The following is a 16,312-nucleotide window of genomic DNA, read 5'->3' on the forward strand; positions in this document are numbered from 1 at the left end:
TCTCTTTAGCATCAAATTTTCTTTTTTATTAATGCCGATATCTACATATTATTGCACTCGGGCTACTGCACTTCCTAGGACAGGGGTTGGTTACCTGCAGCTCCAGAGTTGCATGCAGCTCTTTCAGGGCAGTTTTTTTTGCCAGTCTGATCTTGTGCTGGACTCTTGATCACAAGCCAGAATCCTCCTGAGAATGCTTTGAGAGCTTGTTAGCTTTTCTATGGGTACTGCTGGGACCTTTACACACCAGATACACCCATACCCTTTCCGTAAGGTGGAACAGTAACTGTTCCTTGTTGGTGGAAATTCCTTCCAGCCTGACCAGAGCTTGAACCTCAGCCTGCCTGGCAGAGCCTAAGAGGGCAAAGACTGTCCACTGCATCACAGGAGCATCTCAAACCTTCATCAGTTATTATTCACCTCTTCCGAATGAGGGAATCATATACCATGACACTATTTGAGGCAACATTAAATTGCTTTGTTTAACTTTGATGAGATCTTTAGGCATCAAAGGGGTAAATTCATATATTTAGTTTAGTTGTTTAAAAGTATTTTCTTATTTCTGAGATAGATTTCTGTATTTGTGGGCCAAATTTCTGCATAGAGTCTCAGTAAGAATTTTTTTTCTCTGAAGGATAAAAAAATCCTCTAGCATAATGGGTTCCCAATCCCTGTCCTTGGATCAGTATTCTGAGCTTTACTGAGTGAAATTCAAATATTCACAAACAGAAGCATAATAATGACTTAAATATGCTAAAAGTTCCATTAAATAATATATAATAAAGTACAAAAATTACTATATACATCTAATTAGAAATAAATGATACACAAGAATATACAGGGGTAAACTAATAGATACAATGTCTTTTAACCTGCTATTCATCTTCCTCATTCTTTCTTGTGCACATAGTTGTTCCTCTGTGTTGCGGCCCGTCTCTTCATGATACGGAAGATCAGCGAAGGAGCCAAAGTACGGAGGATGATTGCCAGCTGGTGGGAGACTGGAGCAAGCAGCAGTTCCTCGTATCCATTGATCAAGCACCTCACTATGTTGTCTGCTACTTTTTCGGGAGACATCCCTGCACTTGTTGTTTCATCCATCTCTACGGGGACAAGTTACAAATTTTAATTCAACACACACACACACACACACACACACATGTACACAAGCATACACTCATACACAACAAAAACACATGCACTCACACCAAACAATTCCTTTTTAGATCTATAAGGTAAAATTTTGTCAAAGTAACACGAATGATTAATATTAAGGCAAGTGTTGAGGCTACAAAGAACTTGCCTTTGGTTGAGTCTAAGCCTGCCACTCTGACCCCACCACCACCAAAAGAGTTTCTATATGTTGTAATACTAATCTAAAATAAGAAATTCCACTCTTACCTCCATATACAGATCCTGTTCCAGTGACTGCATTGAGAGAAAGATTGGTAGCAATGTATCCTGGGCTAATGACTGACACTTTCACTTTGCTTGCAGCAACTTCTGCTCGAAGGGAATCAAAAAAGCCTTGTGTGGCGTGCTTTGAGGCAGTGTAACAAGACCTGTCAGGGGTGGAAGGTAGAGTCAGAACATAAATGCAAAGAAAAATCTGAAAAAAAGTAACTGAAAACATTATCAACATAAAAGGTATTTCCATGACACAATAGAAAACTAACAGAAAACATCACTTAACATGCACTATACCGACAATAAATTCCTAACTTTTCTCTTTTGGCTCAAGTTGACCATTTTCTATTTCTGGTGGGAATGAGGTATAGCTGTGTGATTTCCACTCACTTCATGCATTAAAAATAAATAAAGTAAAGTCATCTTCAATTTCTTCACAAGTAACTGTCATCATTCATCAGTAGCAGCAGCATCTTTTCCAGCAACATAGGGTGTGGATGCAAGAAGGCTATATGACCCTTGCAATGACTGCTCCCACAATTAAGAGTTTGATGAGGTTAAATTTACATCTCTGAGTCAAAACAATACTTTTTATATCAAAGGTTTAGTGTAGGTTGTTGAGAAAAAAAAAAAAAAAAAAAAAAAAACTACAGTTGGGAAGTACTGCTCTTACTACCAACAACTAATTTTGTCCAGTACCAATATCACAACTGCCAGTATTATAAAAGTAACGCTTCTTCACCTATGGCTTCTTGGATATGTAACACATGGTTACAATGTGTTGATAAAGATATTTCTTGTATTTTGCAAGTCTTATTACTCAAACCTTCTATCAAGCTCTGCCTAAATCCTTCTCATACTTGACAGTGTTAATATAATACATATGTTGACAACTGCTTTTTTGACTTGTAACTCTGGTTACTGTCAATCACGTGAATCACAAAATAAGTGCTGCCTCACCTGTATGGGATGGCCAGTTTGCCTTGGACACTGCTGACTGCTACTATGTGACCCATCTTCCTCTTGATCATATATGGAAGAACAGCTGGAAATGATAAATGCTCAGCAATTTACATAGTGAATGGTAATTTCTTTAAAACAAATTCATCAACAGTGCAGGTAAATTACATAATGCTTTACTAACCTTTTGTTAAGGCCACATGTCCAAAGTAGTTGACCACCATCAGTTTGATGTCAACACTGATGTCAGTGTCCACTGCTACTCCTCGGTAGGAGATGCCAGCATTGTTGATTAGAACATCTATGTGTCCATGGGAGGTAATAATCTCTTTGGCAACAGATGGGATGCTATTCAGATCTTCCAGATCCAGTTTTATAATGGTAGGAACATGAAGCTCTGGAGGCTGAAAAAGAACATTTCCATTCAGAATTATCAATATTTTTGTTGTACACACAGAACTGTGCTTATTCACATTTGCCATGATGCTTAAACAAAGATTCATGGTACAATTAGTTTTCTATAAGTACAAGCCAGATGCACAGTAAAAGTTGCCTTCACCTCAACCATTGGTGCCTAAATAATATTTGTAGTTTTGATCACCATTCATTAAAAATCTTTTCATTACTCACATCCTTGATAACCTAACTTCCTGCAGCATGCAAAATGTCAATAGGAAAAACATGCCCTGTACCAGTGACAACTAAAGGATGAGCTACATTACTCAAAATAAAACTCCCACCTTGTATGTCTTTAGCAATGTCTCCTTGAGGTCTTGTAACTTTTCTGTATTACGCGAGGCCAAAATCAAACGAACACCACGCCTGTAGAGTGCATGGGCCAGAGCCTCACCCAAGCCTGAGCTTGCACCCGTGATCAAGATAACCTGAAAGGATAAATATTGCAGAGAGGACCCTGGTCCTCAAAACCTATTAAGTCCTATTTAACTTTTTAAATTCCTATTTTGGAGATTACAATGCAATTTCTCAGGATATATTAAAGACATGCATAGTAATCATGAATATATGCAATGGAAATGAACTATATATGAAGTGTTAGTAGTGTGAGCTATGACAAGAAGGGTCGTATGGCAAGGCTTTATCTTTAGAGCATACGGGACTATGCTCTGGTGATAATTGAGAAAAAAAGGAGAAAAGAACTGGGAGGACACAGAGGGGTTTTCAATAGGCTTGCAGCACCCTCACGTCTCTCACATATAGCTTACTGGACACGGCTTGTGCCTGTAGTGGCAGGTCTCTGGGTGCCTACCTCTACAGTTACAGGAACGACAGTACATACTTTGAAGTTTATTAAATAATGATTTATCAACAAGAACACTTGAGCAACTTAGACCAGTAGATTCTGACATTTTTTTCAAAATGAATCAGGCTCTGAAAGCATATAGCATGTTAGTCTTGTTCAAAGCGAAAACTGATGGTGTGATGTGATGCTTGGACAACACTTGCATTTTCTAAGCAATGTTATGTATCTGGCCAAGTAATTTTTACCACAAATCTTGTTAAAATCCTTTGGTCCTTATTTCCTGTGAAATTGAAGGTGTTGCTATTAAAGATATACTCTAATAACAGCCATTCACAATCTTTTTATGATGAAGGAAACAAACTAAACATATGCACTAATTACAACAGCTGCACTAACCTTCCCACACAGAGCTCTTTCGCTTGAAAAAGCTCGAGCTATCATAACTTGTAAAGTTCGATATGCAACCTTGGCAGCGACGATTGGACCCATGACTGTAATTGTTGCCCAGCCTGCAAATGTAGACAATTCACATCAGACAAGTTGGAGGCCAGGGAACATGTTGACACACACAACAAAACACAAACTTTTCTAAACAAACATCTAGGGGTACAAGGTTAACTGTGTGACAAGTATGTTAGCAACAGGCAGCTTCCCTCTCAGCACAATCAACATGCCCAGTGTGTTTCTTTTGATGTTCTCATTAGTGAATTTTGGCTGCTAAAATTAAAACTTTTAAGTCATATATGTGAATTATATGAAATTCCTATTTTTATTGAACATTTATATATTCACAGCAATATTCCTCAGCTAAGTATTTTTATGAAACTGTCTTCATCTGCTTATGTCAATTACAGAATTACAGAATGAAGATTTTCCAGAAGAACTGCATCCTTACCTGCCCTTTTTGAGACACTGTTCCCTTTGAATTTTGAAACATCACAACATAGTTACATCTTTACAAAACTTTATATAACTGGACACCTTCACCTCCCAAGTCAGGGCACAGACACAGAAACTACATGACATAACACAGTTACCATTTCCTATTGCCTTCACAATGGATGACGGTCTGGCAATAACGAACGTAGATCCAAGTATATCCATGATGCTGGTGCTCCTCCAGAATCCAAAGCTCAACTGAGTGTTGGAGTAACTTGAAAGTCACTTATATGTTGCTCATCATCCATGAGTTGCCATATATGCATTTTTTTTTTTTTTTTTTTTTTTTTACGTTTTTAGCTAAATATAAAAATTATCATAAGGAGTCACTGATTATTAGTGACATGACTACTTGTTTTAATGGAGCATTGCTAAATAAATACATATTTATAATTTAAGGATAGCCAATAAATACAAATTTAGCTGATCAAAAATATAACAAATAAATATATAAATATTCAAAATTGTCCCTTCAACATCATTATGACCCAATATCCACACAAAAAAGTGAAGATTCATCTTTTATGAAAAATCTGAGAAATTCTGAGGACATTGAATATCTTTGTGGCATCTCTCAACCAGCCGTCTGGGGGGTTGCGCGGCATGCACCGCCTTCCTCCATTGGGGTATATCCCCAACGAAATACAAAAAAAATAAAAAAAATAAATAAATAAAAAAATAAAATAAATAAATAAATAAAAAAAAATCTTTGTGGCATGGTAAATTAGATAAGGTAAATTGGATAGGACCAGATGAAAACTGGAAGGGAGCAAATTAAAATTGGATAGATGAAAATATGGCCTTAGCTTAAATCTTGCACCCTATAACTTGGTAATTACAAAGAAAATAGGCCAAATTAACACACCATTCAGAGTCAACCCACACTTGACATCATGTATGATCACAATCAAATTTGATGTTTTAATGATGTCACACAGCCCATAATAAGTATGATGCAAACAGAGACTTGTATGTTAAGTAGATGTCCAACCCTAGTTAATACATTTGTCTACTAAATTCTTTCATGCACATAACTAAATTGAAACTTGTAATCGTTTTACTTTTGCAAAACACTGTACTGAGTCATACCCAAAAGCCAAGGAATAGAACTCCATGATGCCAGCCCGTATGTGTGCCTTATCGCTCTGTAAAAATTGGTGAATATGCCTCCATCACCATTGTCTTTGTCACTGGCCATGGTAGACTCCTCCATCGCACTGGCCTAGTCACTCTGTAGAACAATAAAGATCAGTGTGAATTCAAAAATTAAATCTTGAAAGCAGGATAACCACAATATTTTTTAGATGAATTGGTCATTGCAGGAAAAATGACCAGAAAAAGAAAGAAAATGTAGGTCATGAAGTGATAGTGAAACCAAAGCAACACTCGATTAGTTCTGCTGACTAACACCCTCTGGCTAATCCATATGACGCAGTAAGAGTTTTTAGGTTCCTCCATCAAAGGGTGTCATGTGAACTTGAGCTTTCCTGTCTGCTTTGCTTTATTGCTTCCAATGATGCTTAATACCAAGGACATCACCATAATTTATTACTTTCACTTTCACTAATCACATACACTCATTGAAGCACATGCGACTAGTTTTTAATTAGCTACAAGTTCTCTTTCTATATAATATTTTCCTATATTCTACCTCTGCATTCATGGTCCTCTTAAAAAGCTATATATAAAAACAATTGCCTCTACCTAAACTTAAAAGAGTATTGAGGTGTCTCATGCAGGAAGTTTCTGTGGAAAAGAATAATAAAATTTCAGCCTTAGATAGAAGAGCACGTGCAATGCTACATGATGATACTCATACACACTTGACATGGACAGAAGTCATGGGTGACACACTTCATGGATTAGTGTCAACCCCAAAAAAGTATCAAATGTGTGTAAATGATGTGCTAAATGTTTTGGTTAACCACATTAAAAACTTTGTTGCCAAGGATATGAAACTGATGAAAAAAGAGCAAAGCTGTTAGATCTTACAAAATTGGGCATTAAACAACTTTAGGATTGAAAGCAGCAGTAGAAGAGTGTCATATATCATGTAGCCATGGAGATGAACTCTAGAAGGCAAAGATGGGGACAGAATGCACTAATAAAGCAAAGAAAGATACGGACCTGGGAATGAGCATACAGGACAACTTATCACTGGAGAAGAAATTTTTAAGAGGGGAATAAAACTTTTAATGCAAAACAATCTGATGGGAAGGCGAATGAGAAGAGTTTTTAGAGACAAGCCCTCATCAAGGAGAAAGAAAGTGACCAATGGTGTGCTTTGGGGATCAATGTTGACCCTAATCCTATTCTAATTAGGTTAATGATATGCTGAGTCAATGTGAATGTTTTACACTAAATCAAACAAATTCAAAACTTTCAATGAAATATCTATCACGGCTGACAACATGAAAAGCATGATCAAAACTGCATGACTAGGAATAGTTGCAGAACACAGAGTTTAATGGTACTCAGTGTCATGTAATGGAGAATGCAGTGAATACAGTAAGGCCAGGTTGGAAGCATAAAATGGTGAATAGGGAAAACAGCAAGGAGAGAAATCAGTAAATCAGTGGAGGCATATGCCTGGGGGGAAGCGTCACCTCACCCACCCAACGATGTTAACCCCAAGGGTCCTTCTGAGCAAATCTCCATGCAGGCTCCCTTCTCATCCTAAGTGCCTTATGACAGGATCCACCAACTTGGTTTTGATATTGCTGATAATTCAAAAGCTACCTTCATCTCCCCCCCAAAAAAATAGTTATTCACTCAGATTTTCTAAAATCATTCCTAACCATATTATTATTCATTTTGTGAAGCTATCAGTGGGATTCAAAAAGCTCAAAATAAAGAGAAATGAAAGAAAATGAAAGATACTGATTAAGATACTATACCAAACATATCACACAAACACTGACGGACACAAGCACTCATACTTTCCACGCACCATACGTGACTGGAACAGCATCCCTCAACAGATTTTAGACTGCAGTACAACACTCATTCAGAAAATAAATACACACCCACTTGTCACAACAACACACCAACACTAACCAGAAGTATGGAGTCAGATACAAAAAAAAATTGACTCCAACTCAAGACTCAACTTAAGAAATTTTAAAGTTGCGACTCCAACTCCGACTCCATCCCGCTCCCCCTCCCCCCCTTGTGTAGTAGTACAGTGGTAAGCAAATCAAAACCCACACCACACTCCATATCACACCCAGCCACATATCACATTTTTTTTCTTTCTTTTTTACGACAAAGGAGGCAGCTCAAGGGCACAAAAAAAAGAAAACAATAATAAAAAAAAAGCCCGCTACTTGCTGCTCCCAAAAAAAATAATTAAAAGAGGTGGCCGAAAGAAAGATCTATTTCGGGAGGAGAGGTGTCCTCATACCCTCCTCTTGAAAGAGTTCAAGTCGTAGGCAGGAGGAAATACAGATGAAGGAAGATTGTTCCAGAGTTTACCAGCGTGAGGGATGAAAGAGTGAAGATGCTGGTTAACTCTTGCATAAGGGGTTTGGACAGTGTAGGGATGAGCATGAGTAGAAAGTCGTGAGCAGCGGAGCCACGGGAGGGGGGGGAGGCATGCAGTTAGCAAGTTCAGAAGAGCAGTCAGCGTGGAAATATCGATAGAAGATAGAAAGAGAGGCAACATCACGGCGGAATTTAAGAGGAAGAAGGCTATCAGTAGGAGGAGGAAAGCTGATGAGACGAAGAACCTTAGACTCCACTCTGTCAAGAAGAGCTGTGTGAGTGGAGCCCCTCCACACGTGAGATGCATACTCCATACGTGCATCGTAAACGAGTCGATGTTGGAGATATTTTAATCAACTCCGACTCCACACCTCTGACACGTGCAATTTTTTTTTTGTTGTTGTTGTTGTTTTTAATCAAGGGTATAGTATGAAGAGGAAGTGGATTAGTGGTGAAGGTACATGGTTCACTTCCCTCTCCTGCACACTCGACTCGCCATTCCCCCCAACACCCAACCCAAATACGTATGTGTGTATAGGTGCCCTACATATTATTTAACAAGATCATGATCAAGACTGGTCCCGATCTTCAGTATTGCCATAGTTAGCACGTTCAGATTTACCAGGAAAAAAAGTGGGTGTAATTCTGGAGCAATACTAACGCAACCACCTCAAACACCATTGCAGGAAGTACCAAAAACTGAGGAAGGTTTTCTGAATAATTACCTCAGTTTTTGTTGGTGACACAGAGCCTGCATTTGTGTCACCTGCACGTAGCCGGGGACACACACACACACACACACACACACACACACACACACACAGAGGGGTTAATACTGATCCCCGTGAGCCTGTCTTTGTTAGCAACTAGACAAAGGGTTGGGACTTGGGAGGGTACAAGTAAAAGGTTTCCCGGATAAACAAACAGCTCTCTACAGGCCTTGCAGAATGCCTCCCTCCCTCTATTCTTGACTACTATACATCCTGTGGGAGTGTTGATACAGCTTAACTATTATATGGGGCGGGATGAAGGGAGTCAGTCACCATTGCACCGTTGCAGAGGCGGGTGATTGATAAACAATTTCTTCTTCTTCTTCTTCTTTTGACCTTTTTTTTTTCTTCTTCTTTTGACCTCTTCTTCTTCTTCTTCTTCTTCTTTTGACCTGTAACATTGCATCGAGATCCTCCTCCCCTCCTTCTCCTTTGTTGTTTACTTGCAACAATAAACTATCAATCAATCAATACTTATACTACTTTTGTGATTCTGTGTATAGGTACAGTACATTCCATACTTAACCTTCTGGCATTACACTTTCATGTATTTTAAGAGAGTACCTACCTTGCATTTGCCCCCACACTATTATTCTCCTGAGTGCAGTCCCTTAATATTGTATCTGCTCCTTTGATCTCATTACGTACAGCTACCGTACTATTTTTTTTTTTTTTAATACAGCACTTGTCACCCATCATTGTAGTACCTGATAATTTCAAGAGGGGACTGAGACGGCATATACCACCTCTATCATTAATCAGCCATTTACCAATCTAGGAAGTTACTTATTACTAACTTTAATTGTTGGTTTCATGCAACTCTAGCTTCCTTCATTTTCCTATTTTCTATTATATCATCTTCCGGATGTTATGATTTCCTGCACCACATAGTGATATGGATATTGTACGGTACATATGTTTCTTTCTTGTATTATTGCAAATCATATTATTTAGCCTACTGCCTGCATATGGGGGTGGGAATGGCAAGTTAATTCCTCCCTTCTCGATCCTTTAATTGTTACGAACCTTTGCAACGATAAACCATCAATCAGTTAGTCAATCAAGACACTCACAAGCACTACTAGCCAAAATTAATACGGGGTTAAGAACTTATGCATATATTCTGAGATCAGCGACGAGAACTTTACCTCCACACTATACGTACGAGACTGCTTTCTAGAGGTGAATAACTCCACATAGTCTATTTTGCTCGCCTCTTATCTCACCCGATAACAGGTTCTCCATAAGCCGCTGCTTCGTTTGACAGTTCATTATCTCCACCGATACGATAATAGTAGGTAGGCTGGGCTGGCTTTGTAGTGTCCCCCTTTAATTGCGTGTGTGTGTGTGTGTGTGTGTGTGTAGCTGGTGGGGAGGGGGGGGGGGCGTGGGCTGATTCACCATGGAGATAACTATATTTACGTCAGTGTGTCTTATCTTCTTCATATCTATCTTTTTCGTAAGTTTGAAAAGGTTGCACAATAGGCCTACCATCACACCTCACTCCACGCCTGTATTTTCTATTACGCTGACTCTTTGTTTTGTACAGATAAGTTTGATGGCTTTGTGTAATCTCTATCTCTTTTATTATTATTATTATTAGTTGAGCGCTGAGTCGCCACGTAGCACAGGCTCAAGGGTCAATGCGACGGAGATGAGCACCGAGGCTACGCGCAGTCATATATAGTATGGCCCCAACTGTTCCTTTATCCCCTACACCAGCTTATTATTTCAGCTAGGTAGTAGTGAGCTGCACCGCGTCCCCAATACATACTAATAGTGACATATAGCGTGCATTTAAATAGTATTAGTAGTAGTAGTAGGAGGAGGAGGAGGTGTGTGTGTGTTTTTAATACATTACGCCTCGATGTGCTGCGACGTACGCCAGCTATAATAGTACCTACTAATACGCAGTTGAGTAATATCTAAACTTGCCGCCTTGGAGCAACGCAAATATATAAACACACACACAAAGAAAAACAAAGACAGAAAGAAAAAAGGAAACTCTTTCATACTAATGGGATTTAAAGTGACGTACGCGCGAGTCTCAGTTCAGTTATGAGCCGTACGTGCCAGAGTTCATCATAGCACGTCTTGCAGAGGGACGTGAGTGCTTTGGAGAAGCGAGTCACGTTTATTAACTTGCAGAGTCATATGTGGAACAGAAGTTGCCACATCGTTTGGCGTAGTCGAATTTTTTTATCTTTCATCCGCAGCGGGAAAGACGTGACTTGCAATGCGTGTATTAAAACGTGAGAGGGATTATACTGCTAACTAAGAGAGAGAGAGAGAGAGAGAGAGAGAGAGAGAGAGAGAGAGAGAGAGAGAGAGAGAGAGATGAAAATAATCGTTCACCAAGCTTACGTGACTCAGGACGTCTCTGAGATCACGTTGTAGGACCATTTTGCACGCGAGACATCTACTTTTGGCACCATCCTCTGCTCGCGTACCTAATGGCGTAGTCCGAGGAATTAGAAGTCTGGCCATTGCACCGAATCAGCCGTGTAGGGTATAATATTAAAACTGATGGTGGGATATCTTTTCGAGTTCAGCTTAAAAACGGCGCTAGGAAATATTGTCGCGAGATTATCATTTTTTAAGTTGAGTTCGATGACTTTTACATCAGTTCCAATCTCCTATAAGGGATTGCTACTACTACTACTACTACTACTACTACTACTTCTACTATGACTATATACGGGTACTGAAAGGTTTGATTTATTCCTTAGTCGAATATAATGACCATAGCATTGGTTATTTATGACTGTGACCCGAGCGGGCTATGGGAGTTTGATTATACTGTATAATATGGTCGTTCCGTATACCTATATCTATCATGGCCCTCCTAAATCACTGTAGCACGAAACCTGTTCATGACCTCAATGTGTTGCTCCTTGAAACCGTATACGTGTGTGTTTGGGGAGGGGGTTAGGTGAATGGGTGTGGATGTGAGTGAGTGTTATTGTTGTTTTGTATGGATGTAAAGGGCGTAGTAATTTAATGGTCTTTCTCCCTTATTTCTTATTCAGCTTTGTTACTTCAAAACATGACGGACCCTTTTTTTTTATTAGTGCGTCGACATTAGCCTTTTGCCGGGCAGGTCACAGCTGGGAGAATAATGAACGGGTAAAGGAAATGAAGAAAGAATGAGAGCACGGAATTATCGGAGTCAATAGCAGACATAAATTTTCTGTTCTCAACACTCCCAAAAATACGTACATTTCATATCCCTAACACCAATAAATATCACGAGAAGAAAATAACCATTGACCTGTCTACGTGGAGCCCAACACACACACACACACACACACACACACACATAGTAACGGTTGTAGTACGTATATAAATAAAAAGGTGGTGGTGTATATATGTAGCCTACTCAGTTCAGTTTTTAGACGCTGAGGCAGAGTACGTAGGTATGTCCATGTTCTTATTCCTTTCCATTTTGCACTTGCCTACATGTATCTTTCCTGGATCAAGTCAAGCTCGCATGTCCTGTGTTTTATCCCATTTCATCATATAATTCCTTAAAACTACATATCCAATTTGTACATCGATTTCATTAGCGCGCGCGTGTGTAATACTTTTCCTTTTCTTGCTTCCTGCAGTAGCGTGACAAACTTCAAAACAAGAGCACCGTAGCAAGTAGCAACAATCCAATCAACAGGCTGACATGTGGTGGCGGTGGATGTGGATGGAGGTTGCAGCGGGTGCCTCCATGCTCTGTGTTGCTGCTGTCACTTTTAGCGTCTCGGGCGTCGAATACCAGAATGTGGTGCCCAATATTGCCGTGACAGACTTTCTCATTACATCCTTTAAGACGGTTGCAGGTGGGTCGGGAGGGCAGAGCGAGGCGGACGAGGATTTATTTCTTTAGTTTTACTAAGAGGATGTACTTAGGTTGTGTTAATAGTATGCTAGCCAGGTCATGCAGTGCCAAGTCATGAATTTGAAAAGGCAAGGTTATACTAGATAGAAAATATGTCGTGTTGAGTAGTTAGAAGTGATTTAGGAGTAGAAGGTAAAAAAAAAAAAAAAAGGAGTACCCTATATGACCATGCATAATAAGATGACTCAAAGTCAAAACACTGAGTTAAGATTGATAAGAGTAGCTACACCTCCTCCTTTACATTGAGTTCCAGCACGAACTCTCCACAAAGTAAGTATTTAGGGAATAATGATACATGAGTAAAAATTGATGCAGAAGATATAGAAATCAAGTTTCTGTCAAAGTGAGACACAGGCACGAAATACAAGTCTAGAGCTCTAGGTCTGTCTGAACCAATTGAGCGATGCACCGATGATTTTTTTTCTTTTTTTTTGTGTGTGTGTCATGCCAAGTAATTATGTGTGTATTCGCGCAGGAGGTCCGCTGGGGCCTCGCATGGTGCTGGAGTGCAGTACACGGTGTGCTGCCCTGCCCTCCTGCACCTCGTTCGTGTTGCAGCCCAGCACGCGGCTCTGCTTCCTCACCAGCCACGACCTTTGCGTCTCCAGGAGTAGCGGCAGGCGTACCGTGCTTCTCAACAAACCAGGTGAGTCCTTCATAGGTTGGCTTTTTTTTTACCATCACTTTCACAACCTCCACCACCACCACCACTACTTACTTTGTTTCCTTCTAGGCTACTTCTACTACGAAAAGTTCGAAGTAGATGAGGTAGTACCTCCTCCCACCTGCTACGCCTCCTGCATGATGAAAACGAGAAAATGCGGTGAGTGTGGGCGCCCCAACTGTTGGGGCACGTTTTGTGAACAGTGTCCCTCAGCCTGTTGGGAGAGGAGAAACTTGTACGATGGATATACCTAGTTATTTAAAGGGGAGATGACGTATTCTTTTTCCACCACCTGCCGCGGCATGTGGCAGCTGTGGTGGGCGGGGGAATCCCAACATATAACAGAATATGTCGAGTTCATGGTGCTCCATCTCATCATCACCTATGCCGATGGCCGCTCTCTCGGCGCTCGCTTCGACAAGGTTCAAGTGAAAGAAAGGATACTTAGCGTCGGCAACATGATCAGAGATGACGGGGCTGGAAATTGGTGGGGAGCACCTTTCGACAGGCGACCTCTGCGTGTCTTTCCTTTAGACAACTGTCTCCCCTTCTACGCCCCCGACGACACCTGTGTTTCCAACACCGTGTCCCTCGCCGAGGAGCAGCTTGACCTGTATAACGGCACAATAAAGTATCGAGGCTACCCTTGGCGCATCGGCAACGTGAGTTACGATAGTGTACACATCCTCAGTATAGAACTTTGGATAACATGTTCCCAGTGTGTGGACGAGACGTTTCCAGTCCCTTAGAGAGTATGGCAGGAGCAGACTACCTTATTGCATGGCGCATATATAAGCATAACATTGTAAAGGTATGCTATACCAAGGAAATATTACAAATTTTTCAAGCTCATGAAGTATTTCTATTTACATACGTACTATCGTAAGCATTGCTCCTCAAGACACTCAAAATCGCCGGAGACGAAATTTGGCAAGGTCGCTTTTCCTCCCCCTCTGTCCCCCTGTCCCTCCTTATATCCCTGGGGACGGGAACTGTCAGGCGAGTCCAGGTGTGTGTGTGTGTGTGTGTGTGTGTGTGTGTGTGTGTGTGTGTGTGTGTGTGTTTGGGAAGCGAGGAGGATGAGGAGGAGGAGGAGGAGGAAGAAGAAGAAGAAGAAGAAGAAGAAGAAGAAGAAGAAGAAGAAGAAGAAGAAGAGGAGAAAGAGAATAGGGAATAAGAGAGAGAAATCATGAAGGTAATGATATTGATAGTGATGCCGTTCTACTACTACTTCTAAAAATAATAATATTAATAATAATAATAATAATAATAATAATAATAATAATAATAATAATAATAATAATAATAATAATAATAATAATAATAATAATAATAATAATAATAATAACAATAATGATAACAATGATAATAATAATTATAATAAAACGAAGAAGAAGAAGCCTTCACTCCTTCACTCCAATTCTCCTTTCCCTTTAATCTTATTGGAATATGCGGTACGGTTTTAGTCTCCCCACCATGCAAAGGATATTGCTAAACTAGAAGGTGTTCAGCGTCGGGCAACGAAAATGATCCCTTCCTTGCGCAACAAATCCTACGAAGAAAGGCTTTCCACCCTTAACATGTTCTCTCTTGAGAAACGTCGCCTCCGAGGAAAACTGATCGAATGTTTTAAAATACTTAATGGTTTCACGAATGTAGACAGATCAACATTGTTTATGATCGATGACACTTTGCGCACGAGGAACAATGGCGTAAAACTCAGATGTAGACAAGTAAATTCAGACTGCACCAAATTTTTCTTCACCAACGTTGTAGTGCGAGAATGGAATAAGCTCCCACCATCAGTGGTCCAGTGTAACACGATTGACTCCTTCAAAAATAAGCTCGACCGTCACTTCCTTCAACTTAATATCAACTAGAGTAGAAATGCAACGTTTTGGAGTCTTCTGATTAATGTAAAATCACGTAGGTTTAAGGACAGACCACCAAGTCTGGGCCTGTGTGGTCTGATTTTCTATGTAAATGTAAATCTCTCTCTCTCTCTCTCTCTCTCTCTCTCTCTCTCTCTCTCTCTCTCTCTCTCTCTCTCTCTCCCCTACACACACACACACACACACACACACACACACCTGGACTCGCCTGACAGTTCCCGTCCCCAGGGATATAAGGAGGGACAGGGGGACAGAGGGGGAGGAAAAGCGACCTTGCCAAATTTCGTCTCCGGCGATTTTGAGTGTCTTGAGGAGCAATGCTTACGATAGTACATGTATATGGAATGAATAAATAGAAGCAAAAACAATTGAATTTGCGAACATTTGGTTTAGACGAGGTAATTATAAGGATTTTGTTTGTTATACTACAAGTGCATGGTGTAGTACATTAAGTTAACTGGAAAAAATGTTTGGACTCCTTGCTTGTCATAATAATCAAGGGTATTATATTTGTTAACTTTTCATTTGTCAATTAATAAAACTTGTTCAAGGATTTTTTATAACTTTGATTACGAAAGCTCATACAGGGAATAACGGTGCTGAAAAAAAAAATCTTTCATCATCCTACAAAAAGCTAATAAAAAAAGTTCCCCTGTCATATGCTACCAATTAAGGCTCTACTATATATGTCCTTGTAGTAATATTGTTCAAGCGCGTCTCAATGAAACATCTGAATTCATAAAATGCTTCCCAGATAAGTTACTGGAGCCACTGAAACCACGCGCAGCTATATACTGTATCCCCCAACTTTACCTTTAATTAACCTGTGCAGAGAGTAGCCAGAGACGACAGGCTCCACGAACTACGTATAGACTCCGTGATATCGACCGTGTTCGTTCTGAGTTATGCTGATGTGATGGATGCATGGATTCTTATGCTCGATTATTTCATTATTAGCAGTACTTGGGGAAAAATGTCTTTATTCTACCAACAAATTTATTTTTCCTCACGTATATAAACCTTGTCGGAAAAGAGGAACAAATTAAT

The 16,312-nt window shown here is 39.9% G+C and overlaps 1 protein-coding gene and 1 pseudogene across 6 annotated transcripts; one reads left to right on the forward strand and one right to left on the reverse strand.

Annotated features, from left to right (window-relative positions):
• On the reverse strand, window positions 1-10,069 carry LOC126998579 (dehydrogenase/reductase SDR family protein 7-like). Of its 6 annotated transcripts, none has more exons than XM_050860400.1 (8): window positions 9,969-10,069; window positions 5,657-5,798; window positions 4,025-4,137; window positions 3,108-3,280; window positions 2,552-2,771; window positions 2,368-2,452; window positions 1,402-1,562; window positions 1-1,103 (listed from the first exon to the last, which is right to left on the reverse strand). In XM_050860400.1, exons 2-8 carry the CDS (start codon window positions 5,680-5,682, stop codon window positions 889-891), a joined length of 993 nt encoding a protein of 330 aa, XP_050716357.1. In that variant the 5' UTR covers window positions 5,683-5,798; window positions 9,969-10,069; the 3' UTR covers window positions 1-888. The 6 variants fall into 6 exon arrangements, with proteins under 6 accessions (XP_050716357.1, XP_050716356.1, XP_050716358.1 ...); XM_050860399.1 differs by lacking the exon at window positions 9,969-10,069 and adding an exon at window positions 9,094-9,302; XM_050860401.1 differs by lacking the exon at window positions 9,969-10,069 and adding an exon at window positions 8,990-9,011.
• Window positions 10,070-12,433: 2,364 nt separating this feature from the next.
• Window positions 12,434-14,287, forward strand: LOC126998688 (uncharacterized; annotated as a pseudogene).
• Window positions 14,288-16,312: the final 2,025 nt, after the last annotated feature.

The sequence above is a fragment of the Eriocheir sinensis genome, chromosome 14, assembly GCF_024679095.1.
Source record: "Eriocheir sinensis breed Jianghai 21 chromosome 14, ASM2467909v1, whole genome shotgun sequence".
Classification (NCBI taxonomy): Eukaryota; Metazoa; Arthropoda; class Malacostraca; order Decapoda; family Varunidae; genus Eriocheir; species Eriocheir sinensis.

Coding starts and splice junctions, on each gene's coding strand:
- LOC126998579 (XM_050860396.1), bottom strand. CDS start 5,780: ATGGAGGAGTCTACCATGGCCAGTGACAAAGACAATGGTGATGGAGGC. Junction 2,453..2,551: donor ACATGTGGCCTTAACAAAAG/GTTAGTAAAGCA, acceptor TATCATTTCCAG/CTGTTCTTCCATATATGATC. Junction 1,104..1,401: donor AACAGGATCTGTATATGGAG/GTAAGAGTGGAA, acceptor TTGTCCCCGTAG/AGATGGATGAAACAACAAGT.